We start from the raw sequence: 21975 nt of genomic DNA, 5'->3' as shown, positions 1-21975 counted from the left end.
GACATAACCAGTTTTATTTCCAACACAACCGTCTTATTTTAACAGTTTTATAAAATGCCTATAAATACCCATTTCCTTAAATGCCCTTGAATACCATCCTCGCTGTCTCTCTGGTTCCTTCATAAATGAATTAAGTAAGTTTTTGACACGTGTTTATTGTACATTTGTTTGCGTAGTGTTTTTTAACATTTACGAATCATGTTTCAACAAGCTCATTACTTAGAATACTATTTATAGCTCTGTTTGACAGTAACAATTGTCATTGAGTGATGGGCTAGATGATTTATTCGATACCTTAAATACATTTGTCCTTATATTATGTCTATAAAGTAGTTATTATTATCCCCATTTTGCAGATAGGGAAACTGAAGCATATAGAAGTTAAATAGCTATTACCTGGTATAACTTACATTTGACTTAAGTTTTTCTTCACTCCACAGCCTAATAATAAAGCTGAACTGCCTTTCTTGGAAAATAAACATTCTTGGATTAAGCAAACATTGTTTAACAGGAGCTTTGTCTTAGTTTCTGTATTGTAATCTAATTTTTGAGGCCTAATATGTGGCTATAAAAGATACTTGCATTCAGACATGTACCCCCTCGTGACTAAACTTATGCACTTCGTTTTCCTCTACTTACCTTGACAAGTTTAAGGATATTTTTAACTTCCCTTTTAGCTATATACTGTTTGTCATGTTTATTACTTTCAGGTGACTTGAAAGATGGTAAAAATAAGACAGACAGGAAGGATCAATCCAATGTCGGAAATGATTCAAAGAAAACAGATGGTAAGAACATAATTTCCATTATACTTTTCCATAAAATGTGCAATTTAATGCAATTTGTTAGAATTACACCTAAAATTGAAATCATGGTTGTTAATATATTCTTATACCCTAAAAAAAACCACTTCACTACATTTAAAGAGTAGTCTATCCCTTTTTCGATAATTTACAGATGATTGTTTTATCTCTTCCTCCCCACCATTCTTTCTTCATCATAAATACATTCTCTACTCTCGCTTTATCACTTGCCATTTTTTTCATTTTAACTTTAAAGTTGACTGTGGACTTGATGATTAGAATGGAATACAAGTCTTTGCGAATTGTGCAGCATAAATGGGAAATGTTCCATGTTTTCAGTTTTCATATTTTTTTCTTTTAATGAGGAATTACTAGTTTCAGTAAAAACAGATACCTGTTCAGTGTTATCACTATGTTGGGAAACCCACCTATTGGAGATCATACTGAGTGTAGAAAGCAGTTTGGTCAGCGAGAATAAGTCTTAAAGGCAAGCTTTGGATGGCAATCTCAACCAAACAGATTAGAATGAAGCTATCTTGTGATATGCTCCATGGATGCTGCTTTTACTTTTCACAAAGAGCATTCTACTCTTTCCAAAACCTGAAAGTTCAGATTATATTATCCTTCAGACTTTGTATTGTCCTACTGAGAAAACTGTTCTTGCCTTATATAGAAATCTACTATTTCAGTTGTGACATGGGCTTATTCCTCGTGGCTCCTTCATACATGTACGTGGTTTTGTTAGAGTCCCAGACTCTCTTTGATTCACACTTGCCTGCACCGAATGCTAACCTTGGTTCTAATGTCATTGAAGAACAAATACGGGTATTCAGCCTGAGAAATAAGAAGAAATTTGAACACAACTCCTCACATATCTATTAAAAAGGAAGCAACCTCTAGCTTTTGTCTCTAAATCACTGTGACAGGCTTTCTTTACTCGTATGTGTGAAATCAGTTCTCAAGTCTTTTCTTTTAAGTTCATTCAAATAATTCACTCCAGGTGTCTTATCGCATAATACCTAGGGAGCACCCATGTGCAGTTTTTCACCAGATTGTTTATGCAAATGGAAACCATGTACCTAATAAAAAATACCCTCCTTGAAGATTGTGACTAAGACATGAATTACATGGAGACAAAACAGAATTCAAAATGACTGTCTCTTAGTCAGACTCTGTTATGGGTACAGTTTGTTGCCACATATCATTAAACCCAAGTCAAGGTAACACTAGCCAGAAAGTGTGCAGTGGAGGAGAATGGTGGTAGATATTAACCCAGCACCTGGACACCAGGCCCATCCTGCGTCCAGGCACTAGCCCATGTGAACTCCTATAGTGTAAAACTGAAGAATAAACTAAGTCCCAAATCTTTCACATCAGGTCTTGTTGCATTTTTATATTGTGCTAAAATATCTGCTATGACCTTGTCATGCGGGCATTGTGAATTAAATTTTATTACCTGCAATAAGCCCTTCTATTTTACCTGTGTCCTTTATAACTGAATTGTCCCCAAGTATTTAAAATAACTAAACAGCTTTTTTAAAAGGAGGGTATGGGGGGAGGCACCTGGGTGGCTCAGTCAGTTGAGCATCCGACTTCAGCTCAGGTCATGATCTCTTGGTCTGTGAGTTCGAGCCCTGCATCGGGCTCTGTGCTGACAGCTCAGAGCCTGGAGCCTGCTTCGGATTCTGGCTCTCCCTCTCTGTCTCTCCCCCACTCATGCTCTGTCTCTCCCTCTGTCAAAAATAAATAAACATTAAAAATTTTTTTTGAAAAAGGAGGGTATGGGAAGGAGTGAATAGACACTATGTTCTATTGAACAAATAAATGTAAAACTTGATTTTTTAATGGGTGGAATTCTTGAGCCCATAGCCCTAATTCAGTGAATAGGGTGAAGTAAGTGAAGAAGAGACATTTTCTGATATCTACCCCTTTTTCCCTCTATAACTCTTAACTTTCCACTGCTTCACATGGAGTCAGGTGTGTCCCTACACTAGCAAGTTTGTATACAAACCTGGACGTGAACAACTTTGTATTTTAATTTCATTGATGTGCTAGCATGACATCAGTCATTATCACTGCTTTGGTATCATAAGAACATAGATCATTGGGTTTCAGTTACTTGTGCTATCTTAGCCAAAAATCTTTACCAGGACTAAAGCTCTTCTTGGTGGCATGAGTGTAAAATAAATTGATTGGCCTCATTTATCTCTTCCTCTTTGGTCATCAAAACTCTCTACTTTAGATTTTTTGTAAATGATAGGTAGATCAGTGGGTACATTGACTTTTAAAAACTAGCATACATTTTGAACATTTCTTTTTAATAGATCCTATTACATTTGATGACCAGAGGGAGTCAATTTAACTATTTTTAATGCCCCTACCCCTCATATAACCCCTGGGAACCGGTGGTGACAGCTCTAATTGTCGAGAAGTATCCAAGCACAATTCAGTGCCCAGTATGATCAAACCCACTGTGGTTTGAAGTTTCAACATTGTACGCATTCAGAAAGAAACCTGATGAAAACTGGACCACAGTTGGTTAATCCCAAATGCTTTGAGCTGAGGCACACACAGAAGGAAGGGGTGTGTGCTGAAAGAGTAAATTACATCCTGGCATAGTGAACACATTGCAGTTGTACATTATCTCTGTCAGGCTGCTGAGGTACTATTTAGAATCCTGCAGCACTAATTTTCAAACTGACTTCAAAGAATGAATGTTCTTTGAAAATACCTTGTTTACCCTAAGGGAGAAATGTGCTAACATAAAAAGATCTGGGCCTCTGAGCCAAGATTCTCTCAGGGCCTAAACAGGGTCACTAGAAGAGTAGGATGCAAATGAATGAATGATTTTCAGTGTGTTTTTAGTCATGTTTGCAACAGCATAGCCTCTTGGGCCTGCCATAGTTTTTTATAGTTGCCCAGAAATATGAACTTGCCCTTAACTTTGTCTGATTACATTAACAGAGATATAAGAGATAGCCACCATTTGTGTCTCTCAAAAGATTGATTATAATTGGGCCCTACAGGGTTTTTTTGCCAAATTCCAGAAAAGGAGTTCAGCAGGAATTTCTCCTTCACTGAATGTTCTAGAAATTGGAATGTTTAAAGGTGTTCATGAAATTTAAAAATCAATTGTGTAGAGTGAGAAGTGTGGACAAAGACTATCTATGGACCTCTGCTTCTGCCAAAGAGGACTAATAAGAATTAGATTTACCCTTTCACCTGAAATAATAATAATAATAATAATAATAATAATAATAATAATAATAAAAGACAACTTCTATGGAAGAATATGTTTTCAAGACACTGGACATCAAGAAATGAAGAACAGTGATCTCCAAGAAATAGGAAACAAATGAAATAAACCCTATGATTGTTCCAACTTACTCCTGAGAGGGTTTCCAGGCAGAATAAGGAGGGGGAACCCTGGCAGATGTGATGGATTCCTTGAGTTGAAGAGTTGAATAAAGGATCCAGGGAGAGCCATGGTGGCTAAAGTTAACAAGATAAAGTACCAGAGAGGAGAGAGCTGTAGAGATATAGAGCTCCAGAGATCTAAACAGTATACATCAAGGTACTGATTGACCAATAAAGATAGGAAGGTACCTGAGATCAGGAAAGAACCATTCAACTTAAGGATTAGAGGGAATGGTCCTGATGTTCATACTTCATATAATGCAGGAAAAGTGCCCATTCCCACTAGCCAGCCTTGAATATCTCATAATTTAAAGGGATTTGAGTAGAATACTCCTAATTGTCTTGTTTTATTAGTAGGGGAGTAATTAGCTGTAGGCTAAATGATGATTTGGTCTCACCTAACAAGCCTTGAAAATAAGACGTAAAAGAATCAAAGTGTTTTCAAATTACTGCATCCCAGAGTAAAGTTTATGGAAATATATAGGAATATAAAAATATACAGTACCCAAAAGGTAAAATCCACAATGTCCAATATCCAATAAAAAATTATTAGACATGCAAAGAAGCAAGAAAATATGAGAGAGACAGAAACAATTGGAACCAACCCAGAACTGAAACAAGTTACAATAGCAGACAAGAACATTAAAGCTGTTCTTATAACTATAGCCCATATGTATGGAAGTTGACTAGAGACATGGGAGATATAAAGAAGGCAAAATCAAACTTCTAGAGATGAACACTACAATGTTTGAGGTGGAAAACACACTGGATGGTATTGGCCAAATAACATTGGATGAGATTAGTAATAAATACAATGCATGAGATTAGACATTGCAGAAGAAAAGACTAGTGAAAAACTATCCAAAATGAGACAGCAAAAAAATTGTAAAGAGCATCAGTGAATTGTAGGACATCTTCAACAGCCTAATATATGTGTAACTGGAGTCCCTAACATAAAGAATAGAGAAAGGAGGGAAGAAAAATATTTGGTGAAGTAATGGCCAAAATTTTGCCAAATGATGAAAACTATAAATCCACAGACTCAAGAAGCTTGGTAAAGCCCAAGCACAAGAAAATATGAAGAAAATTACACCAAAACATGTCATAATCAAATTATTCAAAAGCAGTAACGAAGAGAAAATTAAAAAAAAAAAAACAGGTAGCGGAATAAAAAACTCATGTACAATTGAACAACGGTAAGAATAACTATAGATTTCTTATCAGAAACAATGCAAGGAGAAGACAGTGGAGCAATGTCTTTAACATGCTGACAGAAAAAAAGAATTCAACTAAGAATTCTAAAACCAGCAAAAATACCTTTCATGTATAAAAGCTGAAAGAATTCACCAGTAGACCCACACTATAAGGAATGTTAATGAGAGGCAGTAGGATAACTATGTCAGTTACAAATATGAGCCTGAACGAAAGAATGAGGCACACAAAAAATGGTAACTAGATGGATAAATATACAAGATTTTTTCATATCATTTCAAGCTCTTAAAGATCATTGACTATTTGAACAAAATAATCAAATAATAATAACACCTTTGATATATAACATATACAAATGAAATGTATGACAACAGTAGCATAAAAAGCTGGGAAGGGAGAAATGGAAGTATACTATTGTGAAGTTCTAATATACATAAAGTGATGTAATATCATTTGAAGGTAGATTGAGATAAATTAAAAGACATACTATAAACTGTAAAGCAATTAAAATAACAAAACAAAGACATATAGATAGTAAGCCAACAAAAGAGATAAAATGGAATCATAAAAATATTTAATCCAGGAGAAGGTAAAAAAAAAAAAAACTGTAAGAAGGGAACAAAGAACATATGAAATGAGTAGAAAACAAATAGCAAGATCATAGACTTAAAACTAAGCTGATATCAGGTATGACATTAAATGTGAATGGCCTATGCACCCCAGTAAAAAGGCAGAGATTTTCAGATTCTAAGACCCAATTATATTGTCTTTATATAAAAAAGACAAAATATCCCAAAGGTAAAAGGATGGAAATTGGTATACCAAGCTAACACTAAAAAAAAATAAATAAGTAAAATAAAAAAAAAAATTGAATGGCTGCATTAATATCTTACAAAACAGATTTAAAAAAATTATTTAAAAAAATTTTAATGTTTATTTATTTTTGAGAGACAGAGAGAGGGCATGAGTGGGGAAGGAGCAGAGAGACAGGGAGGCACAGAATCTGAAGCAGGCTCCGGGCTCTGAGCTGTCAGCACAGAGCCCGACGCGGGGCTTGAACTCCTGAACCGTAAGATCATGACCTGAGCTGAAGTCGGATGCTTAACTGACTGAGCCACCCAGGCACCCCCTAAAAAATTTATTTTTAAGAGAGTGCAAGCAGGAGAGGGGCAGAGAGAGGGGAGCAGAAGATCTGAAGCAGGCTCTGCACTGATATGTTGACAGAAGCAAGCCCGATGTGGGGCTTGAACTCACAAACTGCAAGATCGTGACCTGGGCCGAAGTCGGACACTCAACCCACTGAGCCACCTGGGTGCCCCTGACAAAGTAGATTTCTTGCAAACATTATCATCAGAGATCAAGAAGTTCATTGCATGATAAAGTTGTCCATTTATCAAGAGGATATTATAATCCTTTATACTTATGCACTAAAATACATAAAATGAACTGCAAAAAAATTTTAATCTATAATTTTATTTAGAGACATTATTATTCCTCTCTCAATTATTGATAGAATAAATAGATATAGAATCAGCAAGGAAAGGGAGATTTGAGCAACACTACCAACAAACTTTACCTAATTGGCATCCATAGAACACCCAACAATAGCGAATACACATTCTTTTCAAGTGAACACAGAACATTTATCAATATAGACCAGACTGTGAGTTATAAAACAAGTCCGAATAAATTGAAAAGGATCCAAGTCATGCAAAGTATGTTTACAGGTCATAGTGAAATTAAATAGGTGTATTTATGTTATTTTATTATCTTTTTTAATATTTGTGGAATATGTAATGACATAATCTATTTTTTTTATATTGGTAATTTGTTTATTTTTCTCTTTTTTCCCAGACCAGTCTGGCTAGAGGATAAGTTTTACTAATTATTGTCATTAATATTCCCCATTGTTATTCTGTTTTTATTTCATTGATTTCTTATCTTTATTATTTTTTTCTTCTGCTTACTTTTGGGTTGAGTTTGCCTTATTTTCTAGTTTCTTAAGGTGGAAATTAATGTCGCTGATTTGAGATCTTTTTTTTTTTTCTGTAACGTAGGCATTAAGTGCTATAAATTTCTCTTCAAGTACCACTTTAGTAGTATGCCAAAAAGTTTTACATGTTGCATTTGTATTCACATTTAGTTCTAAATACTTTATAATTTCCATTCTGATTTCTACATTTATTTAAGAGCTATTTAGATGTGTACTCTTTAGTTCCAAATACTGGGGGGTTTTCTAGAGATAGTGGAAATGTAAGTCCTCTCCAAATTGTTTACAGATTAATGCAATCCCAATTAAAGTCCTAGCAGGTTTTTGTTTGTTTGTTTGTTTGTTTGGTAGAAATTGACAAGCCAATTCTAAAATTTACATGGAAAATGCAAAGCAGCCAAAGTAGACAAAGCAACTTGGAAAAAGAAGGGAAACGTTGAAGGACTAAAAAGGTAGACCTTGTTTCAAGACTTACAATAAAGCTATAGTAATTAAGGTAGCATAGTATTAGCATCAAGATAGACAAATGCGTGAATAGAATAGACTAGAGAGTCCAGAAATAGATCCACATGTATATGGACAACTTATTATTTCTCCATGGAGAAAGGTAGTCATTAACAAATGGTGATGGAACAATTATATATTCATATGCAAAGTAATTATCTCCTATATTTCACATCATATGCAAACATTAACTTAAAATAGATCATAAGCCCAAATTTAAAATATAAAACTGTAAAACTTATGGTTAAAAAAACAGGAGAAACTCTTTGTGATCTCAGGTTAGGCGAAGATTTCCTGGTTTGACAACAAAAGTACAAACCATAAAAGAACAAATTGATAAATTATACTTTATCAAGATTAAAAACTTCTGCTCTTCAGAAGCCTCTATTAAGAGAATGAAAAGATGGCCCACAGACGGAGGGAGAATATTTGCAAAGCCTATATGTGTTAAAGGGAGTTGTACCAAAATATATAAAGAAACTTCAAAGTTCAATAATAAGAAAATAAATAACTTAATGAAAAACATGCAAAAGATCTAAACATTTCACAAGAAGAGATGTACATCTAGCAAATAAGTACATTAGGAGATCATAGACACCAGTAGGAAATGTAAATTAAAAACCAAATTAAAAACCATATTGATAGGAAACAAACAGAACTTATATGTTGGGAGATGGTTTTACACTTGTATATTATATTCACCTAATAATTTCTTAGCTCTCTACTTCACTTTGCCGGTCAGGACACAACTTTGTCAGCTCATTGCCTTATAGCCATGTTCTTTGCATATTTCTTAGGTTGTTCATATTCTCTTTATGATCTCAGTGCAGAAAATATAAAAGGCAATAGAGCCAATATTCCTGTTTGTTTTTGTAGAACTACTACTTGTGATTAAAAAGTTTGTTGTGTACATTAAAGCAATTTGCCTGTGATTTGATTCTTCACAAGTCTGGTGTCTCATGACCTTGACTTGCTGCTGGGCTCACAAGAGTCAACTGAAGAAATGCATGTATTTTTCCTGTTTTCTATCTAGCTGATCCTATCAAAGTAGTTTGGAAGTGGGTAAATAAATGGAACGCATGACTTTGACTTTGTTAGTTGTGTTTTGTTCTATTATAATAGAGGCAAATTATTAATAAATCAGAGGAAGGCTAGAGTCTGAACCTATACACTTGAGTTGCACTTGATGTTCTTATCTTTTAGCTAAAATTGGAATTTTTTTGTTAGTTGCCTTAAGGATGGGATGTGCTTTGCAGTGGAGTTGGTAATGAGAGATAGATGGGGCCTGTACAGGCCTGGAGGTGTGCCCTTCTCTGTAAATCTAGGGAGGAAACAGACAAACAGCAGGGTGCATGGAGAAGTGAGACACATGTCTGTCTTTACAACAGGGATAGTTTTTGACTTAAGTTCATATTAAGAAATTTGAGAAGCAAAAACACACTGGCACATATATCATTATTCAGGAAGCATGCATTTGTTGAGGCCAGTTTTAGAATCTGCATAGATACCTGGACCTCAGTATTCTCATCTCAGGGAATCATGCTCACTTCATTCTTTGTTCAAATATTTTTTCCCACACTACTCAGGACAGTGGTTGTTAGGTTGTCTTAATAACCCAGGATAAAGAAACTGTAGCTTGTGGTCAGTGCCTCATTTTATTGCCTCATTGTTCCCATCTATGCTTTTCTTCTCACAGGGCATCTTATTATCACTTGTAGCTGATGCTGGCTGTGCCTTGGCCCATGCAGAGCTTTAGAAACAATTGAACACATTTACTTATCTTCAGTACACTCATATTTGAATCAATCCCATATATGCTAGCCATGGGGGACTTTACAGGCATTTGTATTCATTTAATATTTCCCTCAATTTTTGACAGATTGCTTTGTTTCTAAGCAGCTTGTTAATATAATTTTATTCAGAATTCTAATGGGTTCACAATTCTTGGAGGGCAGTGGTCTTAATGGCCATCTTAGTTCAACTTCTATCCCAATTTGTATTGCAGAAGCTACAAATAAGACAATTGAGTAATAGAAGAGACTATGGAATCTTGAAGATTCTTGACATAGAATTCTTGAAGTGAAATCTGCTTTCTGGATTTTCATTAATTTTGTTCTGTATGTAAGAGCTATCTTTTTTTTTTTTTTTTTGAAGTTCTTATTTAACTCTGACAGAGAAAGAGAAGAGTCAGCTGCAGTGGGGCAGAGAGAGAGTAAGAGAGAATCCCAAGCAGGCTCCACACTGCTAGTGTGGAGCCCATTGTGGGGCTTGAACTTACGAACTGCAAGATCATGACCTGAGTTGAAATTTAGAGTCAGATGCTTAACACAAGAAGCACAGGAGTACTTCATGATCTGAGCATACCTCTTGATATGTGTAAAGTATATATATATATATAAAATGTGGCATATATATATATATATATATATATATATATTCTTTCTCCATTCGTCTAATATTGAGGAAACTTCTTTGTTTTTAAGGCAGATGTCTCTTTTTCTTCCTCATTGTTTTTTATTCCCCACAATAGCCTACCACATTTTCATAAACTTTACACATATCCAGAGTTATGCTCAGATCATGAACTGTGGTGGATAAAAAAAGGCCAAGATGGTGAACAGTTCCAGTAACATTAGCTATTACCTTACCCTGTCCTTTTCTCTCACGTTCAAGATAGTGCTACCAAAACCATAAACTTGAATCCTTTCTGATTTGCTTGAAAAACAAAACCTGTAGAACTGCAGTATTTAACTGCTTTTAGGAATGAATGATTTGCAGTACACCTTGCTGTTGATCATGCCACTGAGGTCAACCGCTGCTGCCTTAAGGTAGTTTCTACAAATAGTTAATCCCAACCCTTGTTTTTTTTTTTTTTTTTTTTTTTTTTTACTTTTTTCCTTCTCAGAGGATAACATTTTTTTTTCTTAGTTCTGGGAAGAGACTGCACTGTAGCCTTTTATGTATTGACAAAAAGTAGGCCTGTTTCTTTAATAAAGAAATTTCCTTCAATGTGAAAATACAGCATCCTTGTGAGTTATTTTCCATAAGTGTACAGGGACCAAACATCTGGAGTGCCCTGGGTCCCAGTCAAGATAAGTCATCATAACAACACATGTTCTGATTAATATCCCATTTCCCTTAGCCATTTGTCCATGAAAACTCCTGTGACCCATTTACGCAACAAATTTACGTGTATGTATTAACATGTGGAGCATGAATAATAAGTAAATGGTATGGTTTAGCAAGAAGGGCCGTGAAATATTTGTTTTTCAAAACATTTTACATTCTTATTTTCTCAAGTAGTGTGATAACCCGTGTCTAGACGCTGCACTCCAATGTCCCTGTCAAAGGAAAACTACAGAAAGTTGGTAAATGGAGGAGAGATTGGAATATTATTTTTTAGATGCCTGTTATTCTCACACATCTGGATAAAATCTCACTAGTTAGATTTAAAGGGTTTTGTTGATTAAACATTTTTTTTTTTTTTGAGAGAGAGGGCATAAGTGAGTGATGGGCAAAGAGGAAGAGTGAGAGAATCACATGAGGGGCAGAGAAGAAAAGAGAGAGGAGAGAGAGAGAGGTGGGGCTCACCCGATATAGGGCTTGAACTCATGAACCGTGAGATCATGACCGGAGCTGAAGTCCAGTGCTTAACCCACTGAGCCACCCTGGCACCCCTTGTTGTTTAAACATTTTGGTTGATACGCTTAAGTGTTATTTTCATGTTAATTTTAGAAGCTGTGCTGTCGGTTGACCCAACAAGAGTTACTGTGAGTTAAGCAATGCTGAAACCCAAAATAATTGTTTTTTGGATGGATTTTGGTGAAAATTATTAACCAATCCAGGATATGTGGGTAGGAAGTGGCCAAATGGGGTGGGCTTCAAAAATGTATCTGCTTCTTTTCGCTATAGACTTACACTCTTGAGAACATGGAAATACAAAGCCTTTTACTTACAAATGGTCCTAGGATCAATGAATCACAGTGAATCAGAACAGTTAGCTCTTTTGGTTACACCCATCTATTTCAAACCAATGTATTTTTATATACTTTTGGGTTTAGTGAATATCTTTATGCTTTTTTTTTTTTTAATTTTTTTTTAACGTTTATTTATTTTTGAGACAGAGAGAGACAGAGCATGAACGGGGGAGGGCCAGAGAGAGAGGGAGACACAGAATCGGAAGCAGGCTCCAGGCTCTGAGCCATCAACCCAGAGCCCGACGCGGGGCTCGAATCACGGATCGCGAGATCGTGACCTGAGCTGAAGTCGGACGCTTAACCGACTGAGCCACCCAGGCGCCCCATCTTTATGCTTTTTAAGGAGCAGTGTATAATAGATATCCTCATGGTAGATTATAAAAGAACAGGTGACATGCTACTACTCCTATACATTTTTGTGCTTTTAAAATTCACATTTGTAGTATCAAAACAGCAAGTGAAATATATATATGTATATACATATAAGATACATAAAATTTTGTAAATATATATATACAATATATGTATGTTGTGTATATATGCGATATTATCCAAATATTGTGATGTAAAATTGGTGGGTTTAAAATAATTAAGTTGTGTTATACTAAAGAAAACTTCTGAAATCAATTCATGCTTTTTTTTTTTTACATAGCCATTTAGATTCCAGTTTCTTACCAAATAGCCACATACTAGAAATGTCAAATGAAAGTATATTATGTACTCTTTGGTAATGACAAAATTAATCTTTTTAAACAACTTTCCCCTTGGAACTACTGGTATATAAGCTTTCATCGTTTCACTCTATCTTCTAGACATTTCGTTACACTCTTAATGTACCATTGTATTTTTAAAGGAATCCATTTTGACAGAAAGGATTATAATTTTGGAACTGTGGAAAATGTAATCTTTTCCCTTAATACTGATGTTTAGGATTTAAAAATAACTTCATAGTACTCATGAAATAAATATTTATCTGTTTTCCCCCTAGAAAAATTAGATTCTGTCAGATTCTACACAGATTAGAGAAACACAAGTAACAATGCATTTGTCTAAAGAAACTATTAACATTATAAAAATTCTTTAAAATAACAGCTTCCTTTGAAATAATGCCAGGAGCTAGCAAGTGTCTACATTGTTAATGCCACTTCTTTTCTAGACACACACATTCTAGGAGAACCATTAAAAAAGCAATATCAACCAAGTATTGAAGCTTCCTCTTTGTGTTTATTCTTAACATTCTCCACAGAAGGGCACCCATCTTCAAGTGATGACATCTGTATCTTCATAAGAATTAGCCCTCTATAATACATGCTATTTTTATCTTATATTCTGGAACCATAGTGAAAGCTTGAGAAAAAATATTTTTCTTTCACTTATTTTGAAACTTATATTCCTTTTCCTAAACTAATAAAATTGAGAAAAACATAAAGCAGTCATAATGTTTCAGGTATAAAATTCCAGCCTCATTTAACTTTCTGTGAAGGACTTTCTTGGTCTCTGTGGTCAGTCTCTGGTCTCTTTTGGCTTCAAAAATAGCAGATTCAAAGACTGATCAGAAACAAAACTCTTGTGTACAGACAACTCTACCCTCACCTGCACCAAAGAGTGGTCGGGGCTGCTGGTGCCTGACGTTTACTTACCTCTTCAGAGTGGGCCAGGCTCTGTAGCAGTTGAAGAATTGAATGTTTTCATTGTTCCCTTAGATGTTAAACTACTAAGTTCTTAATACAGAGAGTAACTGCAGTAAAATACCTTGGGCAGTGTGGTACAGAAGAGAGCGAGTTATTCACAAATTTTAAGTTTGGAAAGAAAGACCATGCTGTATGAAGTGGGAAAAAAGGCAGAAAAGTTACAGAATAAAAGTTTAATACCATCATTGTTCTCAGTTTATAGCACAGATGCCATGGATCAAAAAGAAAGAAAAAAAATTGGGCAAGTGTTAGAGCTAAGAACCACCATCTTTTTTACGTATTCTGTGTATTTAGATCAAATGAGTAAATTTTGACAGATCATGATGTAGGTATAGGCAGGGTTTCAGGAAGTTATATGCCTATAAATTTACTTACACACTTACTCTTGTCTGTTTATCTCTCCATCCATCCATCTATCCATCCGTCATCCATCCATCTACCCATCTGTCTTAGCAGGGCTATAGCATTAGTATTATATGCAGTGAAATTAACTTAGAACAATCATACTATAATCCTATCACTTATCATTTGGGGCAAGGAGAAAGCAGGTAATATATACTTTTGGATATTTAGTGATAACCATTTAAAATAACACTTATGACCTAAAACAGTGAAATCTGTGCCTGGATAAATTCTAACAGCTGTATTTAAAATAATGTTTGTTTGTTTGTTTGTTTGTTTATTTGTTTGTTTGGTTTTTAGCATTTCTTCATTATTAAAAAACAAAACAAAACCAGGACCCACTTATAAGCCCCACAGAAATTCTACTAGACATTTAAAATTGGGTTATGTTTTACCACCCTTGTTCTTTCCGTTGCTTACTGTATCATTTTGTCATTTTTGTAGAAAGTCGACTCCATAGGGAGGCAGCTATGGTAGAGTTTCTGGAACCTGAAAATGTGGTTTGAATCCCAACTCTCTTCTCAGCCAACTCAGCTTATTTCATTAAGCTTGGATGATAGTTGAATCAGGCTGGAAAAAATCAAACCCAAGAAAAATGAAAAAGAGAAGTGTTTACAGTTGTTTTTCAAGCCTGGTGCCAGATTCCTGTGAGGGCTGCCTCATAGATGATCTAGGAATAAACATTATGACAGATAAACATATTTTTAGAGTCAAACCATGTTACATCGAAATTTAAGCCTCTTCTTAAAACAATTATCTTTAAAACAAGTGGCTTCATACAGCATCTCCACTTACCTGTAGGAGGAGTAGCGTGGGAAGGGTGGAATAAACAGGACCACACTGTTTTACATTTCCAGCTCCTTTTTCTCCAAATGAAGTTGCTGAAACATTCTTTGTTATTAATTTCTGTAGGGTAAGTATGTCTCTATGAGTTCATATAGCATGTCTTCAGGATTCAGAGCCTCCATGGCTACTCTTTTGTGAGACATAAGAAAAGTCTTTGGTTAAGGGGTGGGTGGACGGATGGCACTTACTTAGATATTTTCTTGAATCATCCCAAGTTAGGTGAAGATATTTTCCATTTCAGTTTATCAATCATTAAAAGGTGGGTGAGTTTAACTGCTCTTCATGGCTTCCAAAAAGCCAACATAGATTTGTAATCAATGGAATTCAAAGACCCTTTAACAAAAAATAATCCTTTATCTCAGTTAAATACAGAGTGGTCACTTACATCTTGTCTCCAGGACCTTATTTTCATAATACTCTGTAGTCTTACCCAATTTTAGCTTAAAATGCTTATCCAATTTTAGTTTAAATTGAAAACAAAGACACAAAACCAAACCACAACAAAGCAAATATAAGGCACTCAAATTTCAGGGGAGGAAGTGTGGAGTGAGTGAGGAGCAAGCCTGATTTCCAGACCATGTCAAAGCTGCCCACACAGCAGGTGTCCCTTCTCTGGGAGATGAGTCTACATAATGGGGCAATTTCTTCAAAGGAAATATTTTTTAAAAATATTTTTTAAAATATTTAAAAAATGTTTATTATTTTGAGAGAGAGAGAGAGCAGGGAAGGAGTAGAGAGAAAGAGAAACAGAGAATCCCAAGCAGGCCGCACACTGTCAGCGCAGAGCCCAAAGTGGAGCTCAATCTCATGAACCGTGAGATCGTGACTTGAACCAAAATCAAGAGTCAGATGCTTAACTGACAGAGCCACTCAGGCACCCCAGGAAATATACATTTTTGACATATCACACCTTGCTATTGAATAAAGTATAAAATAAACGGATTTATGATTTCCTTTTTAGTTTTTACTTCATGCTATGAAAGTCCAGATTTCCAAAAAGGTGGAGAATCTTACTCATCACTATGCTTCTGCATCTATTCCATCCACCTGATGCTTATTTAATTCACTTTCAATTAAAAAATGATGATTTGTTGGGGTGCCTGGGTGGCTCAGTTGGTTAAGTGTCCAACTCTTGATTTCAGCTCAGGTCGTGATCTCACAGTTCGTGAGTTCAAGCTTCACATTGGGCTCTGCACTGATAGCGTAGGCCTGCTTGGGATTCTTTTTCTCTCTCTCCTTCCCCCTCCCCTGATCATGCTCTCTCTCAAAATAAATAAACTTAAAAAAATAAAAAAAAAACCCACAATAATTGGTTAAGCATGTGCTATATGTCAGGCATTGTACTATATGCAAAAAGAGTTACAAAGATAAATGATGTATTCTCTGCCATCAAGGAGTCTATCGTCTGGGTAGAACATCTTCTTGCAGATAGCTATGATATGAAGCACCTTACAGTAAGTGCCCTAAAAGATTCATAAACAGAAACTACTTTAGAGAGAGCATGTGTTCAGGAAGGCTATGGCAGTCATTCAGGTCACAGACCCAGCTACAGAGCATATGTCTCTTTTTCTTTTACTGTTGGCTGTACTTAATGAACACAGGTGCAGCTTAAACCCACATTTCCTTTATTTACCCCTCCCCTCCATCCCTGTGGAGGGGAGGGGTAAATAAAGACTGTGGAGAGGAGGATGGAGATTTACAGCCAGCCACTTCTCATCTCATTCATAAGCAATGAACAGAAAAGGAGAAAGGTCTTCTGTCAAAGGCCTGTGGGTTCCACTTAGACCCTAGATGGACTTCTTTCCATCTCTGGAACCCAGCAGACTGGACATCTGGCCACTGCTAACCCAGGCTGCATGAAATAAGACGTGCATCACTTCCCTGTTGGTTAATTGAGGCTCACTGGGTATAACAGGTGTCCTAGTCCCCAGCTGTCTGTCCCTAGCATTCTTCCAACCAATTGATCATTCATTAAAAACTCAAACTTATATCATCATTATAAAATTTGGTTTTGTATTTAAGGACCTGGGGACATCTCTTAAGATGGTTAGTGCTATGATGACTGTCTAAAAGGAGTCTCAATACATATGACCCCAAACTGATAATGGCAGGGCCAGAGCCCTAAGGAGGGGTCCTGTCTTGCAACTTCCACACAGAACAAATTGTGCATAGATAATTAGAATCAAGGGGGAAATTGTCAGCCCTTATTTCAGCTTTTTTTTTTTCACCCCTTTCCTTCACTGGCAGGTTGCAGAGAGGCAACTGGCAACTTCCCTCACTGACAGTGCTAGCTAGTATCAGAGTAAACTGATTGGCCAGAAGTATTTCTCCCAAATAAGTGAAGGTGCTAATGGAAGGTAAACATACAATGGACCGGAATGAAGAAAGAGGAATAACAGCAGTGCTAGATCAACGGCCCCTGGAAAATGGAGAGTTGATAGTAATTACAATAGATCAGATAGGGCTCTCCTATTTCTCGACTAGTTTGCTGTCTAATTTCAACCAAGTCTTATTTAGGAAAGTATCTCAGTCTTTAAAGTTGAATAGGAAATGTTCCTTACCCACTATTGACTCCTGACATTTCTGTAGGTGATGGTGTTATCCATAAAGCCTAAGCCACTGTACTCCTCTCCCACCTGGAGTCCTGCACAGGAGAGAACCCTGTCTAACTATAAGGCATGGTGGCTGGCAGACCATGCACCACTTAGGGGAAGCAATAACATAATGGTTTTGGTTTGTCTGCTTGCTTTTTAGAGTTTCCTTTCAAGCCCAGTGAGGTTGCATAGGGGTAGGGTATGCCAAATGAAAAAAAAAAAAAACAAAAAAAAACAAGTCCAGCATTGTCTGTTTCCATTAATTTAGTCCTGTTTCCATCTTTGTCTTCTTCCTCCACCACCTCACTCTGGGCCCAGTAGAGAAGTCAGTTGATTTGCCCATCTGCACAATGATTTCAGCTGGGACCCATCTTGTTTTGAATCTTTTCTGGGAAGGTTCTAAGGGTAGGGCAAAAATTCTGAGAGGGGAACATTGCTTTTGGTATGGAAATGGCTGGCATTCAGTGAATCTGATTCCTTTCAGTCCCACTGACCCCTGAAGCATATTGGCCAAACAAGGCAGTCCCTGTCATCTTGGTCAAAAATAAAGTATCTTAGATCCATATTGAGGGAACCAAATGTTTGATAGTCAAGTTTAAAGTAACTAGTAAGATTTTGAGTGTAACCAGTGTTTAAAATTCTCCACTGAGAGTTTCCCTTTATGAACAGAACAAACTGTACTACAAAGGAGACAGCAATGACTAGTATGGAAATGTTTAATTGATACTTCTCCTTTTTTTTTGTTTTTTTGTTTTTTTGTTTTTGTTGTTGTTGTTGTTGTTGTTCCTCAGATTTTTCTTCTCCTCAGACCTGGAGGGTGGAGAAGGTGGGGGAGGGGGGAAAGGCAGCATTGACACTTTTCTTTTTCTTTTTCTTTTTTTCAGATTCAGAAGAGTAAAACACACCTCACATACAATTAAAGAGGCTGCCATGTCTTGCATCATTTTAGCTGAGCTTCTTCATTCTCCTTCTCCTTCACAAAGACCCATATCTGGGGAAGGTGTACAACTTTCAGAAACAAGTCCCCCACACTTGGCCTTGCCTCATGCCATCTTCCAAGAGATGGCTCTCTGGGAGCTGGTTTGAGGTCTAAGAACTCTGGGGAAATCCTCCCCCAGACAAATAAAACAACTCGAGATTTTTGCACAAACAGAAACAAAACATGAAGGGACTTCCTCAGAATTCTTTGCCAATGCCCTGGCTTTCAAGGCACCTGTCTGGCCTGGATGGACATCCTGGATATGCTGAGGGAGGTCTGAAAAAGCCACATGCACAGTAATCGCCATTTTATTACTGTCGATGCTGTTACTTTAAATTGTTATTTTTGTACTGGCTGCTGATGGTGGAGACAGCCATGCTGGCCCTCCATCACAGCTAAGATGATGATTCCAGTCTCTGGTTGTTCCTTTCCTGAGTCAGGAACATTCTTTTTCTCCAACTTTCTTTCATACTTAAAAATTGTTCTGATGCTCGTCTTTCCATTTATATATGAGATTCTTTTTTTAAAAGAGATTATACTATAGGACTCTTTATTTGTAAGTACTTTATTTATCTTTGCATTCATTAATATAAACCTGAATGTTTCAGCTAATGACCATACTGTTTAGGTTGGAAACACATTGCTTTCATTGGTTACCATCCATAACTAAGTGCTTACTGAAATTTTTACCACTGGCCGGCCCTCTTCTTTTGCATATTTATGGTTTCACTTGATCACTCTTCTTTCTATTCAGGGAAGTGCTAAGGGAATTAGTATCAGGGAAATATGTCAGATAATTCTTCTCATTTTAGTGAGTCTTTAAAAATATCACACAAGAGACAATTTAGCACAAATCAAAAGTAAGAATCAGGGACATAGCATGGAAAAAGGATAAAGATACACTTCCTGAATCCAGGTCGAAATGGAATCCAGTGGAGTATAAGTGAAGTGTAATGTTGTGGGTCTAAATGCTTTGATCTGGATAAAACTGATGCTTAAAAATGGTTATGGTTCACAAAGGAATCTTTGAGTCCTTCCCAAGGGGAAACTCCATGAGCATACTGGTGATAGAGTGGGATTACTAATAGGAAGAGAAAGAGCTAGATGGTAGGCTTAGGCGTATTCCCCGTCGCAGATTTCATTTCTACATTAAAAACACCAAAACATTTTAAAAATCTATTCCTAAGGCAAAATGTTGCTATTTCTTCAGACAGAAAGGAGACCCTGTATGTAGTCTACAGGGCCTCTTGCCTCTCTGAAATATTACCCAACAGAACGATCTGAATAGAATGACAGTTGTGTACTGACATTTAAACAGAGTTCTTTGGTCAGCTTTACATTTTGCATTGTAATGACACATATTTTTCTGTAGTTCCCTCTGCTTTCCTAACAGTGACCACAGTAAATAATGTGGTCACAAATCCAAAGCAGAGGCCTGATAGGTCAAGTAATTGAGTAAATCAAGCCATATAATATGTTCTTGCGATCAACGGCAGTTGACAGTAGCGAGGCAGTAAGGACAGGAGGGACTGTGAGGAACTGGAGTCATTTGTATGTTGAGGTGTGTGCCGTCGAAAGGGGGCAATTATTAGTCAGCTACAGGATTAGAGTTGCGTAGGAATGGGGATCCTAGATACTTTGGATTTTATGTAAACTTTCTCCAAATTTTCAAATATTGGCAATGAGTTCAGAAATTTCCAAAGACTATGTGGGTCCAAAAAAGCATGCCTGTGACCTGCATTCAATCCATGGGACATCAGTTTGCAAACTATGCTCTTTGAGGTGATATGGTTTTGTATAGGACTGAAATACAGCCAACCAGTGCATGTCCAATCTTTCATCTTGGAGCCTTTTACCTCATTTCTATTCTGTATTTTTGTATGTAGAGCTTTGCAGCCAGTCAAAATAGAAAGCTTACAATTTCCTTTTTATACTCTTAACAAGTAAGAATAAACAGTATCTGAGAAAGAAACAGGAATATAGCCATTTTTTCTAGCACCTATAAAGATGGAAATGTTTTTCATTTGCCTTGAGTCATTAATTAGCTAAAAAAGAATGGGAAGAGAATTGCTTTCAGTAGAGAACTCTGCTTGGAATTTGCTGTGTGGAAAAACAAAGCTCCATGTAACTCATTTTTAAATCCAGAAAAAGTATTTTGAAGGGACATTGAGTAAAAATGCAAAATTATTCTACTTTTTGAAAATAAAAAATATGTGTATTATTGTGGTATAAATTGATACTGGAGTAGATAAAACATTGATAAAACAAGTCAGTATTTCCAAAGCTCTAGCTCATTCTCTGTGGTGTTTTTGTTCTCTTGAAACAACTTCCAAAAGAACAGTGATAAGGGACACACATTCTTCCATTGCATGGAGTACGGCATCTTAGTGTTAGGCTGTCACATAGAAAGCAAGGGCTTACACACCTGAATTGACCAGTGTGTGGAGAAAGCAGTAGGGACATTTCCACCATGGACAAAACACAATTTCTACATATCCCTGGGTGGAACGCTTTCCAGTGCAGGTGGCCCTAACGTTTGGGTCCCTGTGTCACCAAATTGTCTACATCCAGGTTTTGATGATGTGGTATGTTTTGATGGCATAATGATCCATCCATAGGGAGATCTTTGTTCCATCTTTTATTCACTCCAACCTTTCTTAGGTTATGAGCCCTAATAACTTATGGCAGCAGGCAAGAGACTCATTTCTAACCCATTAAATTCAAATGGATTTTCTTCCATTATCCATTTCATTCTTGGAGCTTTTAAAAACTATTGAACACATCTGACAGGATCCCATTAAGGACCTGATATACATAAACAGTAAAATAGTATCTAAACACCTAAGAGCCAAAGAACAATGGAGTGTACCTGTTTATTTCATTTGCTGAATTAAAGCCATTGTATTATATTTTCCACCTGGAACCACGCCTTTAGTAAATTTGAAAAGCGAAAAGTAAAGAGCAACATTATTACAGGACGTGAGACAGAATGTAGACAAATAGATGGAGACCAATTTTATAATCCATAGTTTGGGAGTAAGAATACTGGTCTTTTAGTATCACTTCTGTTATGGATCACTTTTGTTTAGATGATAGATAGATAGATAGATAGATAGATGATAGATAGATAGAATATATATTTTCTTCTATTCTTAACCATTGGGCAGAGACTTATATGTTAGAAATGATTTCATAATGTCCCCCATGGAGTATGGGGGAAAACAAGAAAAAAAAAAAAAGCACTAAATCTTTTTCTCATAATGAGATAGAGAAGATTCTGAGATTAAAGCCTATGTGTGCAGTATTATGTCCCAAATAAAGGGGATTTAAAGAATCCAGGCAACGTTTTTTTTTTTTCCAGTTTGAAACTTTGTTCTGATTCTGAGATTCCCACATATCCCATCAGGAGTTGCAGCAGCAGGGGGGGGTCCCCACAGGGCCCGGCACACAGTCAGCTTTCAAGAAGTGCAGACACAACTGTCCCGCTGCATTCCACCCTCCACCTGTGAGTGCAAACAAAGCTCAGATTTACCTGAACATTTATTCAGCAGCTCCTATAT

At 36.4% G+C, this 21975-nt stretch overlaps 1 protein-coding gene across 8 annotated transcripts in view; it reads left to right on the top strand.

The window, feature by feature from the left end:
* The window catches only part of PDE1C (phosphodiesterase 1C), a 292772-nt gene that overhangs the window by 241415 nt on the left and 29382 nt on the right, over window positions 1-21975 (top strand). For 7 of the 8 annotated variants that reach the window (XM_007090530.3, XM_042969425.1, XM_042969431.1 and 4 more), the window contains one exon: window positions 711-788. In XM_007090530.3, the coding sequence (XP_007090592.1) occupies window positions 711-788 (78 nt within the window). Of the gene's footprint in view, window positions 1-710; window positions 789-18320; window positions 21483-21975 lie in introns of those variants that run through there. The other variant, XM_015541268.2, reaches the window with a different exon arrangement.

Source organism: Panthera tigris, chromosome A2 (genome assembly GCF_018350195.1).
Source record: "Panthera tigris isolate Pti1 chromosome A2, P.tigris_Pti1_mat1.1, whole genome shotgun sequence".
Classification (NCBI taxonomy): Eukaryota; Metazoa; Chordata; class Mammalia; order Carnivora; family Felidae; genus Panthera; species Panthera tigris.
The sequence above is the reverse complement of the archived record's forward strand: the minus strand, read 5'-3'. Positions and strand labels throughout refer to the sequence as shown.